This window comes from Capra hircus, chromosome 4, assembly GCF_001704415.2.
Source record: "Capra hircus breed San Clemente chromosome 4, ASM170441v1, whole genome shotgun sequence".
Lineage (NCBI taxonomy): Eukaryota > Metazoa > Chordata > Mammalia > Artiodactyla > Bovidae > Capra > Capra hircus.
In genome coordinates, this window is record NC_030811.1 from 13,856,084 (window position 1) to 13,882,343 (window position 26,260).

The following is a 26,260-nucleotide window of genomic DNA, read 5'->3' on the forward strand; positions in this document are numbered from 1 at the left end:
AATGGAGTCTGGAGGCAAATTTCAGGGAGTGGCTGTGGGCAAGTGGAGGACAGGGTGGAGGGCTCTGAGAGAAGGCGCTGTGGACAGTTTGCGAGTACATTCGGGGGCCATGAGGCCATGAGGCCCTAGGCGGTCCCGTCTCCTCCTCCAACATGGTGCTGGCAGGACCACAGTCATCCTGGGTCTCCCTTAACCCACCCCCTGGAGAACTGATGGGAGGATGCGCAAGGCCGGGAAGTCACTGGGACAAGAACACTGGGGGCGCCTCCTGGGGGAGGGCGGGTTGTGGGGGATGCATGGGAGAGGAAGCTATTCTCCACCCACACACGGGCAAACTCAGGAAGCCCATGGAATATCAGGGGCCCTTCACACAGATCCCCTCCCGCCTATCTGGGGAGAGGAGGGCATGGCCCAAATGACTGACCAAGGCTACCTCCTGCCCAAATTCCAGTTCCTCCTCCAAGGATCACATTTTTAAAAACTCCCAGGAGAGGCTGTGTATTGATGTGATCCCCACCAGCTTTAGGAAGCACACTCTCCCACACCGTGCACCCTGTGCACTCTCTCCTGGGTCCCTGGACAGTCTTTGTGAGGAGGCCAGGGAGGTAGTCAAAGGACCAGTTCGTCCCCATCCTCCTCATCCGTGGAGCGCAGACTGGGGCCCTGAAGGATATCGGCCAGCTCCTCCTCGGGCCCTGGCCCCTCCACCAGCTCCAGCTCCTCCAGCTCGCTCTCTGCCTTGGCTGGAGCCTGGGAGAGGGGGTGTTCCGGGAAGGGGAATGGCACGGGGGTCTCTGGGGAGGCAGGGGTCATGTCCCCTGCCCCAGTGGCCCCAGCTCCGTCCTCAGGCAGGCTCCAGCCCTCTGCAGGAGGCAGCAGGACCCCGGTGTTCTTCCGAGTGGAAGTTGTACTCCGGAAGCTGGCAAGAGGGGGGCGGAGCTGCACCCCAGACTTGGTGTGTCCCTCAATGGCCTTCTGCAGCTGAGGAGCACAGGGAAGGGGAGAGAGGGTAAGACACAGGAAAGGAAAGAAGACAAGACAGGAGAGCGGAGAAACAGACAATCAAAGGAAAAGGAATGGGAAAGATATGGCCGGGCAGGGGTGAATCGAAGGGGGAAGGCAGAAAAAGGAAAATGGGGGCATGATGGACAAAGAGCCTCACCTGCAGAGCGGTGAAATATCAAGAGCCCTGACCTAGGATCTCTTTCGCCTGGTCCCCAACCCTCAGGCTGCCTTCAGCCACGTCCCATCTGCCTGCTCTTTCCACGCCCCTCCACAGCGGCACCCCCATGAGACTGTGACTCAGGCCCTGCACCCCCATTCCAAGCCCATGCCATCCTGAGAAGATCGGGGGGCTGCCACCCCCGACCCCCTCCAGTCTCTGCATGAGAAACAGGTGGGAAACCTGGAGCACCTCCTGGATGCTAGAACCAGCCCCTCCCCACCTCACCCCTTCCTCCCACTGCTGCTCCAAGCGGGGAACACGTCGCTCTTACCTCCTCCAGGGCCAGCACACCCCTCAGCTTCCCCATGCTGGTCACGTAAGCAAGGTGGAGGCCCAGGAGGGAGAAGAGGGTGTGGGTCTGCAAGGACAGAGTGGTAGGTAAGGTCAGCATGGCGGCCCCGCTCCTTCCGATCCTCCCGGAAGCCCTGCTGGGTGGGTGGTGGGTGAGGACTTGCCTTGTGCAGAGTCGTCTGCTCCACCAGCTGGAAGGGGGACTGGTCAATACAGCAAGAGTCAAAACAGACAGGCTGGCCCAGCTGCTCCTGCTCCCAGGCCTCAATCTGCCAGAGAGGAGAGCCATCACCCAATATTGGAGCCCCCTTTAACCCCGGATCCTTGAACCCAAACTGCCCTCCAATCCCTGGCCCAGAAGCCTGAAATAGGCTGTGAAACTATCAGTCACAACTCATCCAGGTTGCTGGCCTGCCTCCCTTTGCCCCAATATATTCTCCTCCCTCCTCCAGCCTCAAATCAACCTTCAGCTTCAGGTGCTCAAAACACGTCCCCTTCTTTGGGGTGCTCCAAACGCTTGCTATTCCCCACCACCTTTCCAGTCTTGTTTTCTACTACTCCTGTAATTTTCTTGGGCCCCAAAATCACTGAGGACAGTGACTGCAGCCATGAAATTAAAAGACACTTACTCCTTACAAGAAAAGGTATGACAAACCTAAACAGCATATCAAAAAGCAGAGCCATCCCTTTGTCAACAAAGTCCATCTAGTCAAAGCTATGGTTTTTCCAGTAGTCACATACGGCTGTGAGAGCTGGTCCATCGAGAAGGCTGAGCACCAAAGAACTGATGCTTTTGAACTGTGGTGCTGGAGAAGACTCTTGAGAGTCCACTGCACTACAAGGAGATCAAACCAGTCAGTCTTAAAGGAAATCAACCCTGAATATTCACTGAAAGGACGGATGCTGACGCTCCAGTGTTTTGGCTACCTGATGCAAAGAGCCAACTCCTTGGAAAAGACTCTGATGCTGGGAAAGATAGAAGGCAGGAGAAGGGGGCGACAGAGGATGAGATGGTTGGATGGCATCACTGACTCAATGGACATGAACCTGAGCAAACTCTGAGAGAACCAGCATGGGTCTTGCTCCATCTTAGACTTGCCTTAGCTCTGGACTGAACTCCTCCAGAGTGCTGTGAGGCATCCATCCTTATCCTTGTGTGTCATGAAGAAACCTGCAGGCTGACCTTTTACAAATCAGATCTTGGAGAAACTTTATTGGATTTAAAGAGCTGTTCTGGGTCACATGGCACTTTGTTGACTCAAACAAGCCGCTTTTGTGTGTGTGTTTGGTTGGTTTGTTCTACATTGTATTGCTTTGTCTGTGACCAAAGCAATAGGCAAAAGTCCAACTGCGCTTTGGATTTTAGATTTGCATGCCCAAATCCCCAAGGTTCCAAATAACCCAGTATCACTGTGGCTCTCATAAACGAATTTTAAATTTTCTATAACCTCTTCTCAGTCCCCTCCTAATGTGCTAGAGAAAACTTTCAGGAGTCTCTTGCACAGAAAAGAGATCAAACCAGTCAATCCTAAAAGAAATCAACTCTGAATATTCCCTGGAAGGACTGATGCTGAAGCTGAAGCTCCAGTACGTTGCCCACCTGATGTCAAGAGCCGTCTCATTGGAAAAGACCTTGATGCTGGGAAAGATTGAAGGCAGGAGGAGAAGGGGATGACAGAGAATGAGATGGTTGGATGGCATCACTGGCTCAATGGACATGAGTTTGAGCAAGCTCCAGGAGATGGTGAAGGACAAGGAAGCCTGGCATGCTGCTGTCCATGGGATCGCAAAGAGCTGGACACAACTGAGTGACTGAACAACAACCTCTGAATGAGGGTCTACTTTCTTTTTCAGTTTGCTCAGATCTACACGTCTTAAGCTTCAGAGGACATCACTGAAGGTCATGCCCCAGTTCTCCTGTCCAGTATTTGGTCCACAGGGTTGCGCTCTCCCCGCCTGTCCCATCCTGCTTTTTCCTGACTACAATCACACCTCTTCCAAACTTTCACCTTGCCTGACTAAAGGTCCACCCAAAGCTGGGCAGCACTCACAGCCCAGGATGGATGACCACTTAGCAGGTATGTTGCAGACAAGGTTTACTTATATGACAGGGAGCGAGACCCTTGCCGATGCTGGTTTGGTTGGCCCTGCCCCCCTTCAGTGTGCTCTGATCATTCCTGGCCTTCTTGGTTCCATTTCCCCTGTCCTCAGGGAACAACAGTAGCAGAACCATTTCCTGTGTACACGCACCAAGCACTTCTCTGCACCAAGCATTATGCTAATTGCTTCACTCTGCCCTATGGTTATCTCTATTTCACAGATGAGGAAAAACAGAGGAACAGAATGCCTAAGTGTTTGTCCTTAAATGCTTAAGATTACACAGACCTTGACTGCCCATCATGTCCCAGGAACCCCAGTTTTCATCTGCTCTAGGTTTGACGTGATCCACGACTTTGAAAAGCTCAGCATCAGTTACAAACCGGGGCTCTAATGGGTGTGTATTCCTAACAGAGCGGTGGAATTAGATAAAGACTTCTGGTGACCTAGAATTGAATTCTTTGACTGTTCCCAAAGGTGTCATCTTGATATTGTCAAGGGTGTCATCTGAATCCAGCCCGAAAACGCTGTTCAAAATACCCTGAAGTTTGACTCCTATTGTATCTTATCCTTCGAAAGAATCATGGTGGGTCCCATGGGAGTTGAGACCTGCTTAAAGTCTTCCCGGAGACAAATATCAGCTAAAAATGTATCATCTATCTTCTTTTTATCCCTAGTTGCACTTTAGTTCCTGTGGTTATTAAATAACCTCACTGATCAACTAGCTGGCTTTCTTTGGTGCATTAAAAAAAAATTATTATTGGTTTCAGCAGCCTAGTAAAGCACTCCTTCATTGTAGTTATGAACCATCTGATTCCTGCTTGTGGGTAAAAGGAATAGTTCAGTTTTTTTCATCTGTGATTATCCATTTGATTTTTCAGGTCATTTATCCAGAAATGTTGTGTGTCTTGAGGGGTGTCAAGGGGAGAAGGGGAAGACCTGCCTTTCTCTCCTGTCACTAACCATTCTCTCCTCCAATCTTCAGTACTTTTAATTTTTAGCACATATATATTCTGGATGGGATTTTCCAGGTGGTTCAGTGGTAAGGAATACAGGAGATTCAGGAGACTCAGGTTGATCCCTGGGTCGGGAAGATCCCCTGGAGGAAGAAATGGCAGTCCACTCCAGCATTCTTGCCTTGGAAATCCCATGGAGAGAGGAGTCTGGTGGGCTACAGTCCATAGAGTTCCAAAGAGTCAGACACAACTGAGCAAATGAGCATACATGGATGCATACATTCTGGACATCCAGTAGATGTTTCTTTGAAGATAATATACATTATGGTATTTCATCAGCCACATACTTTTTTGTTGTTTGCTCGCTTTACATATCTAATTTTATATTTTAATATCGAGATAAATTTCCCATGAAAATTACCATTTGAACCATTTTAAGAGTACAATTAAGTGGCTTTTTAGTACATTCAAAATGTTCAGCCATTGGCAACGTCAAATTTAAGGGGTGGGTGGATGGGTGAGTAGGAATTAGGGAATTGGCTTACATAGTTGTGAAAGCTAAAATGTCTGATATTTCAGCCACATACTTTTAAAGCTCTACCTTTCAGCCTTTGCAGCAAGCTTGCCTGCTCTTTTACTAAATGGAATGGTTGCTAATGGATTTTATTGGTGCCTCTCCACACCCCAGGGTAGTTCTGATCTGCGCAGCTCAGACATGTGTTCCCAATCTGTTCCCTGCGCCATGTTCTGGTCACTCAGCACAACCTGCTCCACCCAGTGCTTGATTTTCTCTCTCATGGAGTCAACAGCCACCTCTCTGTGGAAATAGGCATTTGTCCCAAGGAGGCACCACCGTCGGTATTTGCCCTCAGTCTGTGGTTCTTCCCAGTCTCGCTTCCTGGAATCTTCCCATTGTCCACTGTCTTAGGGCCCAGATCAACCTAGCATAGTCACCTCACCAGGCACTGATTTCTCCATTTCAGTTTTGATGCTGTTCTTCCACCTCCGTTTGTATAAAAGTTGGAAGCCATTTTCCTGCAGGTAAATGTCAACCTTCCCACATAGCGTCTGCCTGGTCCAGAACACCCCTAATGTCTCAAAGCTCTAAGGCTCATCCTATCACCATTGGCCCATCTACACACGGAGGCTCAAAACCTCCTTCTCCTGAAATGACACTGGTCCCCATGAGGACACTGCCATGTTTCCCCACCCCCAAGCAATGTGCCCAGCACCACTCCATAATCAGACCTCACTAACAACCTCTCAAAGTGTTCTTCTGCCTAGCTTCACATCTTATTCTTACAACAACACAATGAAGAAGATTGAAAAAAAAAAAGAGCAATATCTTCACTTAACAAGACAGGGAACTCCCTGGTCCAGTGGTTAAGACTGCACGCTTCCAATGCAGGTGGCGTGAGTTCTGTCCCTGGTCAAGGAACTAAGATTTCTGCATGTCACACAGCACAGCCGGCAAAACCAAATAAAACAGAAAAATGATTCACCCCCAGCTTCCTGTTTCCTTTACTTACCTCTTCAGGAGACATGTTATCCACTAAATCCGTTGAATCCTAGAGAAGAAAGACATAGGTCCAAGTTCCTGCCCTTTTCTTCCTCGTAGAACCATAACCGCTTCTCCCTGGCTGGCCACTGATGCCTCTTTCCATCCCATCATCCCTTCCATATGATGAAGCTTCTCCTCCCTAGTGGGACCTCTTCCCTCCCACCTTCAGGATCATGGGTTTCTCACTCCTCAAAGACAAGCTCCCTTTCCCAGACTCCCCCTTGCTGACTCCAACACATCTTCTCTCACCTGGGTCATTTTCTTCTTTTTGGGGCGAGCTCTGCCTAGCAAGCAGTGAAGCAGGGACCGAAAGATGGAAGGTCTTGGACCTGAGAGGAGTGGTGAGTGGATGGAAATGGAGACAAAGCAACGTCATCCTGGGAGGAAGGGGTTAGGGGCCCCAAGCAGTCCTGATACTTTGTCACAACAGGTCAGCATTTCTAGGTGCCTCACCTCCATAGGACCTCCCCTCTCCCACTCTCCTCATCCAGCCCTTGCCCCCCCACTTTGGGACCGTAACATTGGACTCAGAACAGAAATCCCTTCCCACCATCCCCTGGCCTAATCCCTCCTCATAATAGCAGCCCTTAGGTTGAGGAGCGTGCAGAGACAAGCCACAAGGTGTGAGGCAAGGGTGAGGTGCATGATGGGAGAATCTTTACCTGTAGACGCCAGTGCTTCCAGCTGCTGTTTGTGGCTGGGCAGGGGCCCATTGGGCTCTTCGGGGGGCAGTGGATCAGTAGGAAGGGGGTGAGGAGGGTGAAGAGGAGGCATCTGTACAGAAAAGTAAAAATTTCAGTCCTAGAGAAGAGGCTACCTCATCCTGCCTGTACCAGCTGGTGTCCTGGGAAACCTATCTAACACCCTTGTTCTTTCCAGTTCAGAAGTCCTCAAAGCTCTTTAGATTCCGTGACTCCAAAATTTGCAGCCTCATCTCCTTCAGTCCCTGGACGCAGGGGCACTGATCTCTTACACTTTGTCAATGATCAGCATCAATCCTCTCTCTTCCTGTTTTCCCTTTGCCCCATCTGTCCCACTCCCCTGACCCTTCCCAGCCCGCTTACCTCGGGCTTCCCATAGAGATCCTCATCTTCATCTTCATCCACAAAGGCAAAGGACTCGGGTCGACCCTGGGGCCAGACACCAGAGCGCCCTACCCCCGCTGGCCGCACCTTCCCGTCGAAGGGCAGCTCGGACAGCTTCCTCGCCATGTCCTGGGCCAACCGCAGCCTCCGCTCGGGACACAGGTGACGCTGCAGGAGGGACTGAAGTTCTGACCGCTCCACGGAGCCCAGCAGGATCATTGAATCTGGGGGAGACCCAGGCTTGGCCTGAGGGCAGCTCGATCACCCCGTCGGCCCCTCTCTCCGAAGGATGGAGTCAGGGACTCAGCCCAGCTCTTTTCAGCTGTTACCCTCTCTTCCTAAAAACTCATTTTCAAAGTCTTTCAGGACTGACCTCATTCAGTCCTTTTTATTTCACCCATTTAGCACTTAGGGACCCAAATGAGAGTACATTATTGCTGTTTAGTCGCTCAGTCGTGTCCGACTCTTTGGGACCCCATGGACTATAGCCCACCAGGCTCCCCTGTCCGTGGGATTTCCCAGGCAAGAATAATGGAGTGGGTTGCTATTTCCTTCTCCATGAGAGTATATTAACTGGTGCTAATTTGTACTTATTTTGATGAGCCCTTACATAGACAGTTTGCAAACAGGTGAACTGGGAATTAAAATAGCCTCACCAACCCTGTCTCCAAAAGAAGACATTAAAAGCCATTCACACTGAGATGGGACTATATTGGGCTGGTCAAAAAGTTTGTTTGGGTTTTCTGTATCATCTTATGTGCTATGTGCTATGCTTAGTCGCTCAGTTGTGTCTGACTCTTTGTGACCTCATGGACTGTAGCCTGCCAGGCTCCTCTGTCCGTGGGAGTCTCCAGGCGAGAATACCGGAGTGGGTTTCCATGCCCTCCTCTAGGGGATCTTCCTGATCCAGGGATTGAACCCAGGCCTCCCACATTGCAGGCGGATTTTTTACCATCTGAGCCACTAGGGAAGCCCATATCATCTTATGGAAAAACCCAAATGAACTTTTTGGTCAACCCAATACTTTGAAAAAAGGCTACAAGGATATCTGATGTTCAATCACTAAAATTCTCTGGGTCCTTCTAGGCATAGACATAATGCTTCCTTTTCCAGGAAAAGTTCTTTAATATTTATTAGAATTCGTTACTATCATTAACATTTTCATTGTGTTCTAAGGCCAGAAGATTGTATGCGTGCTAAGTCACTTCAGACTCTTTGCAACCCTATGGACTGTAGCCTGCCAAGATCCTCTGACCATGGGATTTCCGAAGCAAGGATACTGGAGTGGGTTGCCATGCTCTCCTCCAGGGCACCTTCCTGACCCAGGGATCAAACCCACATCTCTCCGATAGACCCCCTGTCTCTTACATCTCCTGCACTGGCAGGCAGGTTCTTTACCACTAGCACTATCTTAGAAGCCCAAGATTAAGGCAGTGTTTTGAGATAAATCTTACTGTTAGGTCTTGTGCTGTGTGCTGTGCTAAGTCGCTTCAGTCCTGTCTGACTGTGAGAGCCTAAGGACTGTAGCCTGCCAGGCTTTCCTGTCCATGGAATTCTCCAGATGAGAATAATGGAGTGGGTTGCCATGTCCTCCTCCAGGGGTTCTTCCTGACCCAGGGATAGAAACTGCATCTCTCATGTCTCCTGCATTGGCAGGCAGGTTCTTTACCACTGTTAAGAATTAGTCATTACTATTAAAACTCTGCAACCCATCAGCCGTACCCCTGTTCCAATAAGGAGCCACTGCTTTAGGGGCCACTGAAAGGTATTTGGGATTTGGGAAAATATTAAAACTAAGGTAATTTGGATATTCTAATCATCTGAAATTAGAACTAACAATTTAAATGGCTTCAAACGGCCCTATGATTCCATTACACTAATTCAAACATTAGACAACTATTTATTTAATATCTGGTAAATACCTATAAGGAAGAAGTCTGAGGGAGACAGATGTTATAGTCTCAGCTCTAAAAGGATACCGAATCTAGTGAGGAAGATAAGGATATAGAAACCACAATAAGAAGTAATACGAAGCAAGATTAAGTGTCAGAGGTGGGCAGAAAGGATGGTGAAGGAGGTGAAATCACTACTTATCAAAGATGTTTACTCCTTCACATGGAATGGTCTCATCCGCTCCTTAAATTGGGTATTAAGGAACAGCTGTCATTTAGCTATGGGGCAAAGAGAGCCACCTCAAGGGGTGTAAGATTTACAGCGGAGCCTCATTATTCACAGATTCCCTATTTGTGAAGGCTTCCCTGAAGGCTCAGTCAGTAAACGATCCACCTACAGTGCAGGAGACCGAGGTTCAATCCCTGGGTCAGGAAGATTCCCTGGAGAAGGAAATGGCAACCCACTCCAGTACTCTTGCCTGGAGAATCCCAGGGACAGAGGAGTCTGGTGAGCTCCAGCCTATGAGGTTGCAAGAGCCAGACACGATTTAGCAACTAAACCCCTACCGTTACCTATTTGTGAATTCCCCCACTGGCTTGAGTATATTTGTAACCCAAAATCAATACATGCTGTGCTTTCCCCATCATTCACAGGCACGTGTAAAGCAGCAAAAGATCCGAGCTGCCCCACGCACATGTTCCCAGTTGAGTCTGAACAGAGTGATACACCGCCTTCTTTTTTTTTTCCTAGCTTCATATTATAAACAAATGTTCCTTTCGTGATCCATTGAATGCCATGATTTTGTATTTTTGTGTTTCATGATGGTGATTGTGTTGTTTACAATTGCCCCCAAGCAAGAAGGCTTTGATGTGCCTTATGGAGAAAATACACGTGTTAGATAAGCTTTATTTAGCCATGAGCTATCATGCTATTGGTTGTGGTGAGTTCCAAGTTAATGAATTAACAACAGATATTAAATAAGTTGTCTTTAATGAGAAGCACAGGGCTTCCCAGGCGGCACTAGTAAAGAACTCGCCTGCCAATGCAGGAGACGTAAGAGACATGGGTTCAATCCCTGGGTCAGGAAGATCCCCTAGAGGAGGGCATGGAAACCCACTCCAGTATTCTTGCCTGGAGAATCCCATGGACCCAGGAGCCTGGCGGGCTACAGTCCACAAGGTCACAAAGAGTCAGACATGACTGAAGCAACTTAGCACACACACAAGGGAAAACCCATTTAAGACAAGTGTATGCTTCTTTGACTGCTGCTGCTGCTGCGTTGCTTCAGTCGTGTCCGACTCTGTGCGACCCCATAGACAGCAGCCCACCAGGCTCCGCCGTCCCTGGGATTCTCCAGGCAAGAACACTGGAGTGGGTTGCCATTTCCTTCTGCAATGCATGAAAGTGAAAAGTGAAAGTGAAGTCCCTCAGTTGTGTCCAACTCTTAGCGACCCCATGGACTGCAGCCCACCAGGCTCCTCCGTCCATGGATTTTCCAGGCAGGAGCACTGGAGTGGGGTGCCATTGTCTTCTCTGCTGCTTTGACTACTTGAAGAAAATGTGACCAGAGGCTTGCAGGAACTTCACCTTGCATTTCAGGAACTTCACCTTGCATTTCCTTTGGGAGCAATGGTTCAGTGAAGTGAAAGTCGCTCAGCTGTGTCCAGCTGTTTGCGACCCCATGGATTATAGTCCTTGGAATTCTCCATAGAGTACTGGAGTGGGTAGCCTTTCCCTTCTCCAGGGGATCTTCCCAACCCAGGGATCGAGCCCAGGTCTCCCACATTGTGGGCAGATTCTTTGCTAGCTGAGCCACAAAGTTCATAATTACAGTATCCCTAATTCAGTGTTCATGGCAAGTTTTTAGAACATAAGCACAAGGAATAATGAGAATCCACTGCATTTCTTTCGCTGGGTTTTTAACTGTCTTCCTGTGCTTGTGCTTTTCCTTCCTTGAAGATGATCGATCATGTTTGCTAAGGAGCAGAGGCCTTAGCAGAGGTCTACAGCAGGGTGACCTGTGGACTGGGTGGCCCCTACAGACGAGCGCTCACCCCAGTACTGCCTGCACTTCTGTGGCGCCTTTGTTCAGGTCACTAGCCCATGAATCTGCTTCCTTCCCTCCCACTGACCTTTCGATTCAACCAGTGGTAGAGTCTTGACTGTGGTGGTCTGGAGCAGGTTTCGCAACTCCTCGTATGTGCAGGAAGCTGAAACAAACTTCACATCCCGTACCATGATGTCCTCAACAAAGATTGTAAATTTGCTGTGGAGGGAGAAAGCACCGGGGAGTTTAGCCCCACCATATGTGCCTGTCCCTTCCACTCCTCCCGTGAGGTTTTCACCATGCATTTGATCACTCATAAAATTAGTAAGTACACGAGAATATAAAAATAAGTGAAAAAAATAAGGCAGTGGATCCAGACATCGACCCTAATCTCATTCTCAGTCTCAGAACCTCCCACCCCCACCCCATCAGATCTGAACTAATTCCAGCTGGTGCCCCTGACCTGAGCTGGTTCCAACCAAGGTCAGGCAAGTAGGGTAGCTTCTTGACCTGGATGATGCTGTCGTAAAGGGAGGGCTGCAGGCTCTGAGCCACCATGTTGGCCAAAATAACAGCCACCATCATGGGTAGGATGTGAGCAATCTGACCCGTTAGTTCGAAGCAAATCACGGCCGTGGAGACTGTGTGGGACACCGCGCCAGTCAGCGCTGCTGCTCCTGGAACCGGAAACAGACGTGCACCCTGCTTAGGGCTGCCTTTCCTGGCGTGGCGGCAGTGATGGGCGGGACCCAGGGAGGGGGGGTGGAGACGTGACCCCAGGCCGCGCCAGCACTCCTGAGATGACCTTGTGTCAAGTAGGGGCTAGAATGCTGAGCTCTTACAAAATCATTTTGACCTCATTCTACGACCTTTGGCAACTTAAAAAATTTTGTGTGTCCAAATTTTCATTTATAAAATATAGTGATGTGCTATCTGTTCCTTGCTTTTAAACAATTGCATCACTCTTAACTGAGCGTTTTAAAAAACCCATTTACAGCATTTTATTTTGGGCCTCAGGTTCTGATGCCAACAATTTATGAGCAGATTCAAAACCCAAGAATCATGCTGTGGGCTTGGAGCAATGAGATCCTGATTCTATTTCTCAATGGTATGAGAAGAACTTAATCCTTCTGGAACCCCATGCTCTCATCTCTAAGGTGAAAGAGGTCATTAGATAAGTTCTAAGGCCCTTGCAGGTCTAAAACATTACAATTCCATAAGCTCTTTGAAGATAGAATCTGTCTTACTTGTTTTTGGTTATGATTTCCCATCAGCCAAAGAGTCCCTAGTGCATTAACTTTATTTCTTGTTTAAACATGGGAAGATATGCTATGAGAAAAGATGCTGGGGAAGCCATACATGAAAATAGAATGAGAAAAAGTCATAAAAGATAAAGATTGGGAGGAATGGTTTTACTGGATAATGCATGCAATATACTACAGAACATTAATACAGGAGATATATATATATATATATCCAATATATAAGCTCATATATATATATGGGCTTCCCAGGTAGCTCAGTGGTAAAGAATTTGCCTGCCAATGCAGGAACCACAGAATATATAGGTTTGATCCCTGGGTCAGAAAGACCCCCTAGAGGAGGGCATGGCAACCCACTCCAGTATTCTTGCCTGGTGAATCCTATGGACAGAGGAGCCTGGTGGGCTACAGTTCATAGAATCACAGAGAGTCAGACATGGCTGAAGTGACATAGCATGCATGCATGCTAAGGGAAATGTCTACCAGGGAGGTTGAAGGGATATCTGAGAGGCATGAAGATAGGGAATAATAGCAGATGCAAGAAGTTTTTGTACAGAACTGTGATGGGGGACTAAGGTCACCGTATGTTCTATAAAGCTGATTAGTTCTATATCAAAGGGAAGTGTGGGATTAGATGTCATGGGATTTTGGTAAAGAGGAAAGGGAGGGAGGAAGCATAACAATTCTAGGGAATATCCTGGTCATTTTGTTAGACATGGTTTTTGGGTGGAAGGGACTATACATATAATGGGAAAAGATAATCTCAGACTCTCAAAAGATTAGACATCTCGGAAGTCATTTTGGAATAAAGAAACTAGAGTGCAGAAGGCAGGTAATCCGCCCCATGGTCATCCAGTGACGAGAGCTGCAGATGAGACCAGAGCCCACATTTCTTAGCTCTTAGTCACGTGCTCCTAAGACTCGTCAACATGAGCACATCAGCGGGTAGGAGTATTCGAGCCAGTCACAAGCACTGTTCTTTCCACGATTCTTTGGAGAAAAAGAAAAAGCCCTTACCAAACACTCAGAGCCAATCTGAGGTGTTCTCATCCTTATTATCTCATTTAATCCCTAAAATCCCTATTCTGTGTAAAGAAAGAGGGAGGCTCAAAGATGTTTAATGAGAGCTAATTAGAGTCAGAGCCAAGGGCTAATTATTTAAATAAAAGTTGAATTAAATAGCATTAAATGAAGACCGTTTTGTATAGCTTGGAATGCAGATGTCATGGGAGAGTCTGAGTGTGGGTGTCCGGGGTTACAGGAGGGTGGAATGTGTCTTACCAATAACTGCATAGCCCCCAGGTAGGATCTTATAGATGATGTTATCAAACAAGATACCATCTGGGAAAAGCATGGCCATGATCTCTCCTACTAGCCTTCCGAATGCAGCTCCTAGGGAGAGACCAAAGGAAGGAAAGGATTCAAGGTCTTTATCCTCCATTTTTTAAGAGTCAATGCCTCCTGGGGTGCTAAGACTGAACACAAGTCCCCAGCATTCCAGGCCTTTCCTTATTTTCACAGTACCCTAGCCTGAACCACCAGTAAGGTCCCAGGCTTCTCATCAGAACTTACCGAGCACGAACACAGGCATGAAGCCTCCGCAGGGTATGGGCATGGTGGTGGCCACGATGGACATCCAGAACTGGGGTAAAAAGAGGCGTCAGCGCACCCTCTAGACTGTGTCCAACACACACACACACACACACACACACACACACACATCACTCACAACCCCCTTCTTTGCTGCTTCTTGTTCCAAGAGGTATAGAAATCCTAGGAGAGCTAATCCCTCTGGAAGTCATTTTGTCTGTCACCTTCCCCCAGAACCAAAAACAGCATGGAGCACTCAGGCTAAGATATCACCAAAGACAACATTATAAGAAGGTTCCTCCAGGCAGTTAACCCAAATCGCTCCTACTTGGAGTGACAATATTTGCCTTTAGATAATCAAAACAAAAATTGGGGCCCCAGGGGACTCCTCTGTCACTGCCCCCAAAGGGTCCTAGCCCACTGTATCCTCTTAACCCCAAAAGGTCACCTCAACAAAGCAACCTGAAGCTCTTGAACCTGGAGGATATCTTTTCCTGGCCAGACTATGTTTCGAAAAAGAGCCTCATTTCCAAGCGGCAGAGACCTTCAAGTCATAGTGACTTACTGTGTGACTGACTTAGCTTCAGTAAGGTCATTTACAAAGCCATCTACATGGCAAACCTCACAAGGCAGCCTGGAGTGAAGATGGCCCTACCTGAGCCATTTGCTTTAACGTTTTCCTTTAACATCAAATCACCTTCAACAAAGATCAGAAAATCAGATCTGTCTGGACCAATCTGCAAGAGCACATTGCGAGAGCCAGCTAAGCCAGCCAGTGTCATAGAAAAGAACTCTTAGGCCAAGATAGTATTCCAAAAGGAATTGGGATGATTTTAGCAAAAGTAATATGTATAATTGCCTTATGATGTTGTATTGGTTTCTGCTGTACATTTATTATTGTCTTTTGAGGTCGGCCCTGGCTCAAGGGAATCTCTCTAAGGTTCAGAAAATGAGAAACTTTATTTCTCATTAGTTTACAACAAAGTTGGTGCAGTTTTCAGTTGTACATATTTTTATCCTGGTAATTTTTTTTTTACCCTAGCTGCTGTCATCTTTTACCAAATTAGTTTGAGACCTTTTTCTAAGATTGGTTTACTTATTTTGGAAGTCATATGTAAACCTGTTGCTTAATTTATATATTATGTCACATGTTTTTGTTTCTTTTACAGATATTTCAAAAGTTCAATCACTAGTCTTTTCCCCATTCTGTTTCTCAGTTCTTTTGCCTACTCTGCTGTGAATATGGGCTTCCCTTGTGGCTCAGCTGGTAAAGAATCTGCCTGCAATGTGGGAGACCTGGGTTCAATCCCTGAGTTGGGAAGATCCCCTGGAGAAGGGAAAGGCTACCTACTCCAGTATTCTGGCCTAGAGAATTTCATGGACTGTATAGCCCATGGGGTCACAAAGATGAAAAACTGCACCAACTTTATTGTAAACTAATGAGAAATAAAGCTTCTCACTTTCTGAACCTTAGAGAGATTCCCTTGAGCCAGGGCTGAGCAGAAGACAATGATAAATGTACAGCAGAAATCAACACAACATCGTAAAGCAATTTGCCTACAATTAAAAATAAATTAAAAAAAAGAATGATAAAGGCTCTGAGAAGCCTTTGTCCCAGAAGCTCTGGGATCAGGCAAAATACATATGTGTCAGAATGCACGTGTGCCTGCTAAGTCGCCTCATTCGTGTCCGACTCTTTGCCACCCTATAGACTGTTGCCCTCTCCCCATGGGGTTCTCCAGGCAGGAATACCTGAATGAGTTGTCATTTCCTTCTACAACTGTCAGAACAGAACTGTTTAAAACAGCAAAGTTGAGAACAGCAGAGTTAGATATATAAATGAAGAGGGTTGCAGATTGCAAATTCCTTGCGTGTGTAACAAGTTCGCCTTGTCTCTGCCTTCTCTCAGTACCAGCACAGTGCTCAGTAAATGCAGGTAGGATGTAGGTAGGTGGGAGGTAGGTAGGTAGGAGGTAGGAAGGTAAGTTAAGTAGACAGGAAGGAAGGAAAGAAAGAAGAGTTTGGTCAAACAGTATTCATACAAAGCAGAAAAGCTTCTCAGAGCTAATATTTGCTTAAAACACCCACCAGTAATGCTTGCAGGGGAACTTGTTTGAACTGTGATGAGCAGACGTCACTGAAGACTACCCCATTGGACTGTCTGGAGACGGAGTTCTAGATGCTGATAGTTTAAGCTTCTTAAGGGATCCTGACTCATAACATTTGGAGACCTCTTGAACTATTCTGTACTATCTCTTTGGAATAAGTACATGAAAGCCATAAGGGATTTTGTAGGCTCAGGTTAATCTGAAAGCTCCCGTAATACAGATAATAGGTGGCCGATGGGTCTGATTTCAGGGGATGAACTTTAGATTATCCTCCAAGATACACGTAAGAAGAGGCTCAGCATCACAGTACGCTGAAAGTTATCAACTCCTGCAGCACAGAGGTGGACGCTTGAGACTAGCAAATTTTTGAGTTGTTAGCACACAACAGGGCAAGCGACCTGGAACACAAATTACTCCCAAGATTTTAAGCCCCCAGTTCTAGAGAAGTGGGAAACTAGAGACCCCTTCTCACAGATTGTGTTTTATTTAGATGCTTCACAAGGAGGAAGCACAGGAAGATTAGGCAAGAGTTCTCCAGAGCCTTGGGCTGTACTGAGAACTCAGTGATACTAGCTAATAACGTTAGACTCATTAAAAAGGAAATGGAGATGTTGTAATCATATTCTTGCTCATTAGAGACACACCAGACTCACAACAAGATAACTTTCCATGTCTTAAAATTGAGAAGATGGACATTCCCTTCATCAGTATTACAAAACAGCTGAACTGAGAATCCTATTAGTGAACACGGATACTGCCAGAAGACCACATGAGCTAAATTTCAAATTAGACTGGAAAAATAGTTCCAGTCAATTTTATGTTTTAATGTGGCCAGGTACCTTTACTGTCCACATTTTGGAAATAAAAAGGGTATGGTTATATGTCCAGTGATAGAGTAAAGATACTGGAAGCAGTGATAACTAAGTAATATAGATTTATAGCAGCAGATGGTTTTATATTTAAAATATTATAGAATAGTACAGGCCTGCTGCAAACTGTTGGGCTTGAAATATAGCCCAAGAAATGTGAGTTTCTTTTCTTTAAAAAAAATTATTTATTTATTGGCTGTGCTGGGTCTTTGTTGCTGCTCGGGCTTTTCACTAGTTGTGGCAAGTGAGGGCTACCCTCTAGCTGTGATGTACGCGCTTCTCATCTCTCACTGTGGAGTACAGGTTCCAGGGCACTCGGACTTCCGTAGTTGTAGCTCCTCGTGTCTCCAGCATTGGCAGGTGGATTCTATATCACTGAGCTGCCAGGGAAGCCCCGAGTTTCTTTTCTTGATTCTCTTATATGTAGACATTAATGAGGAAGTAATTAAGTAAGAAATCAGTGAGTGACATACAGCCTAGTCCTTCTATATAATCCAAGTAGGTGTCTCAGAATAAACCTCAGTCTGCAAAGTGGGATCCAGAGATAGGCTTGGAAATCTGGGGAAATGAGGCAAGGCGTGAAGGAGATGTTGAAAATATATACAGAATTTTGTTTCTCCCAAAATTTTTAAACGCTTAATGTTTCAAGAATATATATGATCCCAAAGAAGCAGTTTAGTCTAGAAGAGTATCACAAAAACAGAATTATTATCATTGAGCAATAAATTCTGAGATGCCATCAAAACTTGGACTTGGTTACTGCAGATGGGTTTGTATGTTCAACAGCTAATTACAAGGAGCTGGGGTTTATAAATTAGAGAAGATAAACTCTATAATGAAAAATCGTATCTCTAGCAAGACACTGAGAACTTTTATGATAAAAAAAATATCAAATCTATTGAAGGAAGAAATGAAAATGATCTAATTGATAAAATGGGTGTGCTAAATATGGAAGGCACAGGCCTAATTAGCCCATGTGGAATGGAATAGGAAACAGAATGCATAAATACAGCTCCCAGAAGCCCACAGCAAATCCTGAAAACGTAGTGACAGAGTTGGAACCTGGTATGTCAAGCACTTGGTATCTCTAATCATAAGACCATTGACAAGCACATTAAATGAGCAGCAAAAAAACAAGAAGAAATTTTTAAACAACTTTTTCCAACCACAAGCATTAGATACGCTAAAGATCAATAATCAAGTATCACATATTTGGCACACAGTAGGTGCATTAGAACACTTATTGAATAAATGGATGGGAGAACCCACAATGGCTATTACAATGTAACTTAGTGACTCATATCCTATGGAAATAGAGTTTCACAGTAAGTATCAAGAATAAGTTGCATATTGAAATTAGATAGTAGCCCCACTCGCTGCAACTGGAGAAACCCCATGTGCAGCAACAAAGACCCAGTGCAGCCAAAAATAATTAATTTTTTAAAAAAGATTCTCTTTAAAAAAGAATAACTTAATAAACGTGAAAGTTCAATGTGGACAGAACTCTCTGACTTTGGTAAATTACATGGGAATGAAGAACCAAAGAACTGCCTTTTGCGGGTGAATTCTTAATAAGCAAGGTATCCAGTGATAACACCAACCAGAACACTCCTTATGCATGATTCTGAACATCTAGATGTCTCTTGCTTTATCGTGTATATTTTATTTTAAACATATCAACTTTTGTGGATTCACCTAAAGTCTGCCCCAAAGTACTGTCAAACCCACTAAAATGTATGTAAAAAAACTGTGCTATAGACTAAAATAGAATCATTACTTAGATTGTTTAAAAGAAATCAAATGAAAACCCTAATATATAGAGGAAAATCATGGGCTATTCAGACAAGGTTTAGTCGCTAAGTCATGTCTGACTCTTGTGGTCCCATGGGCTGGAGCCTACCAGGCTCCTCTGTCCATGGGACTCTCCAGGTGAGAATACTGGAGTGGGTTGCCATTTTCTCCTCCAAATACATACAGGAAAATCAAGGGCTATTCAGACAAGACATACTATTAATAATGAGGCAATCATCAAAAAGAAAAAGACAAACAGCAATTATAACAGATGTCACAACCAGGGATGGAAATAAAAATAACCTTGTACAAAGCAGTAACTGAAAAGTCTATAACCATGTGATCCTTGATGGGAAGATATGAGAAAGAACCAATGTAAGTAAAAGAGATCAGCTTTTGTTTCCTAGCTGAAGTTAGAAGAAAATGGTTTAAGAATGGCAAAATCCTCACAAGCCTTGCTACCTCAATAGAGAATAATAATATTGTAAAGATTATTTATAGTCACTAATAAAATGGATTTAAATATTTTATCTCTTTTGTAACCCTAGAGAAGAGATTATCCACCAGACTGGGAGAAAAATGGATATGCAAATCATCTGAAAGTGTATAATCAGATGCTGGAGATGAAGTACCTAATTATCTAATATGTGGAGAGATTTGGTTAATTTATCTGAGGTCTTCACACAGTTATTGTATTGTTTAAGCTCTGTCTTGTCCCTATTTACTCAGCGGCTGTGATGTCTCAGTAATTTAGCAAGTGAAACCTTTAGAAGGGTTATAATAATTATGACATCATGAAGTCGACATGAATGGAACATTAACCCAGATATGGGTTCGGTTTTCTAGATGAGCAACTTATTACTACTTAGGCTCTGATTTCCAAGTTGTTTCTTTTTAGGTTGGACAAAGACCAGGCCAAGTTTTACCCTTCCCTACCTTAGGCAAAGGGGCTTCCCTAGTGGCTCAGACAGTAAAGGGTTTCCCAGGTGGCGCTAGTGGTAAAGAATCTGCCTGCCAAGGCAGGAGACTACAGATGCGGAGAAGGCAATGGCACCCACTCCAGTACTCTTGCCTGGAAAATCCCATGGACACAGGAGCCTGGTGGGCTGCAGCCATGGCATCGCAAAGAGTCAGACACAAAGGAGTACGCCCACACACCCCTTATGCAAACCCTGGTTCCTAGGTTGAAAACAGAAGCTCAGGGAGCCAGGGGTGTAGGGAGAGGTACCTTCATGATGAAGAAGAGGAGGAGGACGAGAACAACGCTGGCTTTGGGGTGGATCCACACAGCTGACCGGCCCAGGCTCTCAGGGTCCCCCATATGTTTTACCCACGTATTGTTGTCAAACAGGGTACTGATGGCTTCCCGAGGCATCAGCTGTGAGAGGAGGAAGCAGAAGGGAGCAGTTCTCCAGGGATGCTAGGTACTTCCATTTTTTTAAAGAGAACCGATTCCCTGGTCTCATCTTTCATGGGTCCCTTTCCGCTTTTTTCTCAGGGAGAGATGCCGTCCGTGGGGAAAAGCACGTATGCTCAGAAGCCTGAGGGTCACCTGCGCTGTTTCCTCTTTTCCACGTGGCCTCATCCTGGTTTACTCTCAGTCACGTGCTCAGTGACCTGACCCCCCACCCTCAAAGGTCACCCTTGGAGCTGACCTCTCCGGCCATGAACTGCCCTATTCCTGGTGGAAAGGTGAAGGAGGCGATGACAAAGGTGACAATTCCAGGATAGAGCAGGCGGCTGGAAAAGAAACAGGATTAATTACTTAGAATTAATCCTCATCCTAATTTGGCCAACCCACAGTGGATGCCACACCCTGGAAACCTGAAGTTTCCTGGCGTTCCCCTGTGGTCTCAGACCATTAGACCAAGCACTCTCTCCACCAATAAGCAATCTTTAAAGGGGAAACCACACCGTTAGTCCCTAGTAGGGTATCCAGGCTTCTATATTTTATCACAAGCCACCAAAAGGCATTTAACGCCTTCCGCCAAGATTAAAAGGGAGGAACTCTTGGAGAAACCAGAGAGTAAACGGGTAGGGCGGTGACTCACTGCTTAGCCAGAAACTGGCTGAGGACCTTGTGCTTTCGGACACCAAGCATGACTTGGCGATGCAGATACACAAACACAGCTCCCAGGAACCCACAGCAAATCCTGAGGGTGCAAGCCATACAGAAATGAAACCCTCATCCCTCGGCCCTGGCCACTGCAAGGAAGCAAATACCAGGCATCCACCTGCCTTTCTACCCACCTCCCCCACTGACAGTTTCCACCTTACCCATGCCCACGCCAACTTCCCAGCTTGGGTCCTTTCCAATCCAAAGCTTTGCCCCAGCCCTGCCCCTCCCCCACTCCCAGAGCAGGCACTGACCCGATAATTGCAAAGGCTGGGAGTTCCTGCAGGTCAAAGGGGAAGTCCATTCGGAAATTGGTTCTGAAGAGGGCTGTGATGGTGACTACAGGATGGAAAGGCCAAGGTCATGGTGGGAGTGTCACAGAAGCCATCCAGAAGGACCCAAGTTCATCAGCCTTAAGGATTAAAGCTTCCTCTAAACCTACTGGCCCCTCTTCTATTTCTTTTTTCTAACACTGCTGGCAGAAACGAGCTTCGTTTGTGGCTCAGCCGTAAAGAACCCGCCTGCCAAGGCAGGAGATGCAGATTCGATGCCTAGATCAGGAAGATCCCCAGAAGGAAATGGCAGCCCACTCCAGCATTCTTGCCTGGAAAATTCCATGGACAGAGGAGCCTGGCGGGCTACAGCCCATGGGGTCGCAGAAGAGTCAGACACGACTTAGCGACTAGACAACAACCCTACTCCACGACCTGTACCTTTGCCCTCTATACGCCCTTGGGCCTTGGTCCCACTTCCCAGATGATGCTTCCCATGTTACCAGCATCCTTGTTCCACACGGCCAGCACTCGGAAAACAAAGGCGCTGAACGTGGCTGCAAAGAATCCTCGCCAGTAGTTCCTCACAGCGAAGTAGGTGGAGGTGACCTCGATGCTAAACAGCACTCCTACGGGGCAAGGAAGTCAGGTCAGGTGCAGGCCGGGGGTGAGGCTCTCTCTCACACCCCCACCCCGGGGACCCCAGGAGCTTTGGCTCCTTGAGCCACGAGGGGGGAGCAGTAGTGGGAACAGATGGTCTCTTGGAGTGTGCCATGCTCTAAACCATATACCTGCCCATGCTAGCACTTTTTGCAGACCAGAGAGATGGTTCAACAAGACACAGAGAAGATGGGAAATGAGCGGGGTTTAACCCACAACACATGATGGTTGTGCCTGCTCTACCCCTTTGAAATCAGGGCTGGGTGGAATTCACAGTTGTCTGATATCCACAGGGATCTGAAAATTTTCTGCAGAAAAGTTACAAGGGGGAAAGCTTCCAGAGTGAGTGTTCATCAGAGCACGCAGTAGAGCTCAAGATTTACCCCATAACGCCACCACCCCTGCAATCTCTCCTCCCTTCTCCCATGCGTCACGTACCCTACAACTTTTAGGGAAGAAACAAGAAAAATAAAAAGGAAGGGACTTTGTAAGAGCTGACAGTACTCAGTATTCCAAGAGAGGATTCATTAATATTTTTTTCTAAGTAAAATGTAAAAAACCTGACTTAAAAGGACCAGATCCAGGGGGGAGGAGACCAAGAAGCTCAAAGAAGTTACAAACCATTATGCTCAAGGAAGGAGGGTGAGGTAGAAGCCAAGCTAATTCAGAGTCCTAAGTTGCCCTGTTTCTGAGAGTAGATGCTGGAGCAGAAATGAGAAGGCAAATAAACAGAAAAATAGCAAGAGCTGGTGGAAACAAAGGAAGGAAGCTAACAAGGGTATAAAAGACTCAAGAGATGCAAAGAAAATAATCTTTACACATACCACGAATCGGAGAGAAGACTGTGATTAGATGCAAAGTGGAAACTGAGAACAGAATTACCTAACATCTGGCTAAGCCTCATCTTTATCAGAGCTGAAGAAGGAAGACAACAAATGCAGCCTATAACTGCATGAGTGGAAAGAGCCCTGGCCCCCAGGAAAGCTGTGAACTAGGTCAGGTTCCTGTCCTTTGCTCTCTGTGGCTACTGGTCGGCCAAGACCCACCCCCGCCCCCCGCCACCAACCATGCCACCTGCTTCCCACTTCTGGTGGCCTCTCACATCCGAGCCATTTTCTTCCCCCTGTTCTAGATTCCAAAAGTCACGTCTCTTGATTTCTCAGGACTCCAGCCCTTTCTGCTGCAGGTGACAGTCAATGGCGATAGGAAGTCAGTTATGCCACAGCGAGGGTGGCCTAATGGTTGCTCCTGTGTGGAACAGCCGCTGCACTTGGGCAGAGGACACCTTGTGGTTCCCCTTCTCTGGGAACCAGTCCCCCCTCTCTGGGATCCCCAGTCCCCCTCTGCAGGTAAAAACAGTCCATCCCTTATCTTGTTTTCTGGGAATTTGGGGCATCAGAGCACGTGTCAGCACTTTCAGAGGTAGTTCTCTATTTATATCTCTGAGGTCCCCCTGGGACTGAAGGTTCTTTTGGATTCTCAGCACCTAACACCTATGTGCCTGGTACATCATCAGGCTTCAAAGCCTTGTCCTATGGATGAGAGGAGAGGAGAGAGGAGGGGAGGGGAAGGAGGGGAGATGGAGAACAGGGGAAGGAAGAAAAAGAGCAAGGGATCATAGATGGGTGGAATTTCAGAAAATGGGGACTCTGAGGGACAGCCCTTTGCCAACCACCCCTGGCCTGCCCCTGCTTCCCAAATCTCATCAGGTTCGGCAGCTGCTCTCTTGGCCTAAAAGGAGAATTTGGGGAGTCGGGGGTGGGGGGGTGTCACGCAGAACAAACTGCTCCTTTTCTTCACCAGTAACAAAGAGTCGGAGACGACTGAGTAACTGAACTGAACTGAACAAAACCAAAGTTGGCTCTGATTTGTCGAAATGTAAACTATCCAACTTACGAATATTTGACGACCAGCTTTTGAAATCCTAGGCTAGATTTCCCTTCCCGAGTTCTGGGACACGTTCTGTAACAGTCTGTCACTGTGTACTTCGGAACGAGAGTGAATTTTCATATTTGCCTGAGCCAAACAGAAAATGTGCCGCTGAAAGGAAACAAAGCATTAAAAAACACAAACAGCACTTGGAAGCTCTGGGCTCCTAGGTTCCGGAACGTCGCTCTCTTTCCCACCCTGCAGGCTCCTCTCTGTCTCCTCCTCTGGCGCCAGGGGCCCTGGTCTCTGACTCTTGTGACTTGTAGATCCACTTTTTCAAAGTCATCTATGCTGATGGCTTAACTACCATCCCCATGCTAACCGACAGGCTGACAAAGCCATGCTTTCAGCTCAGTTCCTGGACTCCAGACTCAGCAAGCCAGCTGCCTATTTGACGTCACTTGGAGATGTCGCAGGAACTTCAAACTCAATGTATTCAAAGCGAAATGTATCAACTCTCTTAGACCTGTTTCACTTCCTATATTCCCTATCTTGCTTGCAACACCACGATCCACCGCATGTTCCTCCTTATAAAACTGAAAGTTCGCCTAGATTCCTCCTTTCTTATCTTTCATAACCTCGCAAAATCAGTCACCAGGTGCCATTCATTTCCTTTTCTATCACCCTTATATATCATTCTGTTCTCTGTCTCCTCTGCCTCTGCCCAGTTCAGTCTCTCACCATCTAGCATCATCAGGACTAGGACAATAGTCTTCTTGTTAATCCTGGATAAATCCTGCTAATCCACAGGCCAGTTCTGTCTGGCCAAAGCTGGCCATGTCACTATCTTGTTTGAAACTCTTCCCCGACTCCCCTTCACCCATGACAGCATTTCCCAAAGTCAGGTCCATGAGATATTACGAGTTCCCTAAAGAGGGTCCCTGCAAAAAGGATTCTGCGGGACATACTGTCTTTGAGCCACACGTGGGATATTCACAGGGCATGTCAGTGTATTGAACTCTTCCTGTTTAAAAAAACTATCTATTCAACGCAGTATTTTCCAACCTATCTGATCTTGGAACACTATTTACATGTTATGTCTACTAACACCAGGAACTGTGTTCTGTACAACACATTCAGGCAAACTCTAGCCTAGAGAATGAAACTGACATTCTTGAGCATTTCCTACGATGACCTTCATGAATCACCCCCCAGGTACCTGTCCAGACTCATTTCCTGTCATTTCTTCCCCTGTGTCCTCTAGTAATGCTTATGTATTGACATTCTATTCCTGTATGTCTTGACTATGCAATGCTGTTTCTTCTCTCCAGAATATTCTTTGCACTTTGCCCAGGCTGCCACTGGGATGCTTCTCTGAGTGGGCTGTGATGGTCTGCTGGCCTTCCTGTCTACCTTTGCTGCTGCGGGTACCTGCAAGGATAGTAACCAGCACGGCACCCAGAGGTACTGTCTCTGCTCACAGCAGAGTGCATATATGGAGTCGTCTTAGCCAAATGTTGCAGTAGATTTCATCAGTGTAAGGCATTAAGAGCTGACTACAGAGTGAATAAATTACTCTAATACTATTTTTTTTTGTTTAGAATTAATCTGTATTTGTAAAGTATAGCTATCAAATAAGGTTATCTGCAAGTTCATTTAATATTTGCCACTTACTACAAACATCCTAATAACAAAACATTTTAACTTTTCAATGCTTAACATTTTCTTATGTCAACTTATGTCAAGAGCCATGTTTTATCTGTAACTTAACTATTTGCCTCTCCCAGTGTCTAGACAGGATCATGAAGAATCTTCCTCATTCGTCCCAGAAGCTCTAGTTTTATGCAAAAAAAAAAAAAAATTCATATTCTCTTCACTTTAAAAGAATCTGGATTAAAAACAAAACAACAAAAAATGCTACCCTTCTAAAAGTATTCTTCAGACCTTCTGGATTTGTAAGGCAAAAGATTCAATAAAGGTGAGAGGGGGTATAAATGCAAGTGTGAATATGTGAACTTGTGCAGAAATCCCAACAGGCGAGCCCTCCCTGCTGGGGACATTGACTTTAATGCCAAGAGCTGACCACAGTAGTGCAAGCAGGATGCCAGCTACCTCGTTGGCCAACCTATCTCCCTTAGGCCATGGGCGTTGCTTTAGCATCAGTTCAAGTGAGCATGGTACATTTTCATTAACTGTTAATGTTTATCCATGTATTGTTCCTGAGCCAAGTCATCTTGGTTTCCTGAAGACTCTTCTATGAAAGGACTGATTATATTTTCATAATTGAAAGATCCCTCTAACAGCTGCATTTATGAAGCAGATGCCTTTCCTGCAATTCTGCTTCTCCAGTTGTTAACATGGTATCTTTTTTTATCACCAATGAATCCAACCAGTGATCTATATAATCCTTGCTCTGTTAATCTGGTTACAACTGTTACCAATGAGTAAATAAACAGATACAGCAGCTGTCTCTGACCATGCACACTTGTTAGTCATCCAGGACAAGGAAAAGTCTGAAAAGTTGCTCTTTGTCTAACATTAGTAGAAAGAGCTAAACTCAACTTTACA

General features: G+C 46.2%; 1 protein-coding gene across 2 annotated transcripts in view; it reads right to left on the reverse strand.

Moving 5' to 3' along the window:
• CLCN1 (chloride voltage-gated channel 1) overlaps positions 446 to 26,260 on the reverse strand; it is a 36,933-nt gene continuing 11,118 nt past the window's right edge. Inside the window, exons 8-23 of one of the 2 annotated variants that reach the window (XM_013963554.2) lie at positions 21,667 to 21,792; positions 21,146 to 21,230; positions 20,827 to 20,928; positions 20,431 to 20,515; positions 20,004 to 20,153; positions 13,990 to 14,059; positions 13,699 to 13,809; positions 11,619 to 11,832; positions 11,241 to 11,374; positions 7,195 to 7,439; positions 6,793 to 6,904; positions 6,380 to 6,459; positions 6,099 to 6,137; positions 1,681 to 1,785; positions 1,497 to 1,583; positions 446 to 981 (exon numbers count right to left, since the gene is read on the reverse strand). In XM_013963554.2, coding sequence (XP_013819008.1) covers positions 610 to 981; positions 1,497 to 1,583; positions 1,681 to 1,785; positions 6,099 to 6,137; positions 6,380 to 6,459; positions 6,793 to 6,904; positions 7,195 to 7,439; positions 11,241 to 11,374; positions 11,619 to 11,832; positions 13,699 to 13,809; positions 13,990 to 14,059; positions 20,004 to 20,153; positions 20,431 to 20,515; positions 20,827 to 20,928; positions 21,146 to 21,230; positions 21,667 to 21,792 — 2,117 coding nt within the window. In that variant the 3' untranslated portion in view covers positions 446 to 609. The remainder of the gene's footprint in view (positions 982 to 1,496; positions 1,584 to 1,680; positions 1,786 to 6,098; positions 6,138 to 6,379; positions 6,460 to 6,792; positions 6,905 to 7,194; positions 7,440 to 11,240; positions 11,375 to 11,618; positions 11,833 to 13,698; positions 13,810 to 13,989; positions 14,060 to 20,003; positions 20,154 to 20,430; positions 20,516 to 20,826; positions 20,929 to 21,145; positions 21,231 to 21,666; positions 21,793 to 26,260) is intronic. The other variant, XM_018046843.1, reaches the window with a different exon arrangement.